This window comes from Xiphias gladius, chromosome 23 (genome assembly GCF_016859285.1).
Source record: "Xiphias gladius isolate SHS-SW01 ecotype Sanya breed wild chromosome 23, ASM1685928v1, whole genome shotgun sequence".
Classification (NCBI taxonomy): Eukaryota; Metazoa; Chordata; class Actinopteri; order Istiophoriformes; family Xiphiidae; genus Xiphias; species Xiphias gladius.
Window position 1 is genome coordinate 29073931 of NC_053422.1, and position 2500 is coordinate 29076430.

Genomic DNA, 2500 nt, shown 5'->3' on the forward strand with positions numbered 1-2500 from the left:
TGCAAATATTACCTACAGCCACTAGGTGGTGGTGGTGGTGTCACCGAAATTGACCTAAGGAAGTGTACCTTGTAGAATAACAGAATTTAAATGGTTGTAAAACTCAGTACAAAATGTAATAAAACTACAGCAGCGTTTATTAAAGGGCTGAACATGTTTTGGCTTTGACATCTTTGCTTGAAACACTTTATTATTATTGTTATGTTATAGATAAAAAGCAGCACACTTCAGATACACAGAATTTAGTTGACTTTAATCTGGGTACAGTAAATACTCAAAACTACTTGGATGAAGGAAAATAATCAGAAATCACGTGGTTATTGTCATTAAAATTGTTGGGAAAAAAGAGTAGGAAGCAAAACGGAGTAACAATGCATAACCCCTTGGGAAAAATGCTAAATAGGGGCAGCTCCCACAGGTCCGTTATTTAATAGAAACATTTACATCCGTACATTTAATGATAATTGCCTTGCATATACTTACTTACATATACTCTGTAATTACTATCCAAGACCTTATCGGAAATATATGCGGAGCAACACTTTAATCCGGCTCGCATATGATTTATCAAAAAGGAATAAGTAGGAAATCAATTTAATAAAACGTCTATTTTGGAAATGCGTCTAAGCTTCCGTTTGGTGAATTTATTGATACAATGATGGAAACAATACAGATTTCATTGTAAGCAGTGTGTTATAGTGTAAGCAGTATATATACAGTGTTTATAAATAGTATATCATAAATGATTCTGACCCATAAAGGTTCTTTAGTAATGACTCCAGCTTAGCGAGACAGTATAAAAGCTCACAATTTTTAAACGTAGTTTGGCACGACGCTGTCTGTGGGCATAAAAGAGCAGGGGTTGGTTTGAAGTTGGAGGCGGAGTTTTCTTTGGTTGAAGTTAACTGGGTTCAAGAGTCTAGTTTGAGAAGAGAATTGAACGGTTTATACGACAGTGCGCAGAAAAAAGGTAAACCGTTTAATCTGATATCACTGTTTGAAAGGAACAACCTCAGCTCTGACGCAGTACATCTTTTAGCGAAAGCCAGACGTTACTGTCAGTAAAACTGCTTGGCTGGCAATAACACCCCAGGCGGATGCTGCTTTCACGAGTTTTAGCCTACAGTCCAACCGCTGCGACCACAAAACAATGGCTAACTGCTAAAAAGGTTAAGGAGAGGTAAACAACACTAACTGCGGCACTGATTTCTGCAAATTCTGCGAGGAAAAGTTGAACATTTTCTGCGACCAAGCTCGCAGATGTTTACTGTTTTCTTGTCTATGATTGGTACAGATAATTTACGTTTAATTCACTTTTCAAGTCGGCTGATGTTACGTTATATATATATTTTTAGCTTTTTTTTTTTTTTTACACCAAACAGATGGTGTATATACACCGACCGGTGTAAAAAAAAAAAAAAAAAAAAAAGCTAAATAAATAAATAACGTAACTTGACATTAATGTCAAAATGGCAAGAGGAAAAGATCTAAGTGACTGGCAGAGGCTAATGTTTCAATAGGAACAGTGGCTAAAGTGACATCTGCGTGTTGATCTATGGGAAGGCCAACATTAAATAGGGTCGGAAAATTGTGGTCAACAGCAAACGTTTAATGACTTTGATTCTCGTGCGTAAGTTCGATATGTAAGGAAAACCTATGAGCAACTCTTTGTCAGGTGACTGAGAATGTCTGAGATTGTTTCAGCAAGAACGGTCTATAGACTATTACATATTGGAGAGGGAGAGGGAAATTATTGCAAGGTTGTAGTGCACTAACCTCAATACAAAGATGAATGCACAATTGAGAGATCAGTGGTTCAAAAACCATAGGCACGGGTCTACAGATACGTGGAAAAAAGTGATATAGTCAGAAGAGTCATCCTTCAACATATTCTCAACAAGTGGGCGAGTGCATGTGTGGTGTATACCAAGAGAACGGTACAGGCCTGAATGCTGGACCCCTACTTTGAGGGGACCCGGTGGCTCTGTTATGTTGTGTGTGTGTGTGTGTGTGTGTGTGTGTGTGTGTGTGTGGGGGGGGGGGGGTTGCTGGTATGGTTTGGGTCCACTTGTCCCGTTAGAAGGAAGGGTTAATTGCAAATCAATACCAAGTTTTTCTGAGTGATCACCTTCACCCTATGATGAAATATTTCTATCCTGATAGGAGTGGTCTCTTCCAGGATGACAATGCCCCCATCCATACGGCACAAGGGGTCACTGAATGGTTTGATGAGTATGAAAATGATGTGAAGTATATGCTATAGCCTTCACAGTCACCAGATCTCACCCCAACTAAATATCTATGGGAGATTTTGGTCCGACGTTTTGGACACTACTCTCCACCAACATCATCAAAACACCAAATGAGGGAATATGTTTTGGAAGAATGGTATTCCCTCCCTCCAGTAGAGTTCCAGAGATTGTAATATCAAAGTCAAGGGGGACTGAAGTACTGAAAATATTTAGCTTTTTTGCTATTATCAAGTGGCAAAGCCAACCAG

The 2500-nt window shown here is 39.0% G+C and overlaps 1 protein-coding gene across 6 annotated transcripts in view; it reads left to right on the forward strand.

Moving 5' to 3' along the window:
- Window positions 1–884: 884 nt before the first annotated feature.
- Window positions 885–2500, forward strand: part of hvcn1 (hydrogen voltage-gated channel 1) — a 7608-nt gene continuing 5992 nt past the window's right edge. For 2 of the 6 annotated variants that reach the window (XM_040119051.1, XM_040119052.1), the window contains exon 1: window positions 885–970. Coding sequence is in view for 1 of the 6 variants with exons in the window: in XM_040119050.1 (XP_039974984.1) it covers window positions 1098–1180 (83 nt within the window). In the remaining 5 variants the exon portion in view is untranslated. Of the gene's footprint in view, window positions 971–998; window positions 1181–2228 lie in introns of those variants that run through there. The other 4 variants (XM_040119053.1, XM_040119055.1, XM_040119050.1 and 1 more) reach the window with 3 other exon arrangements.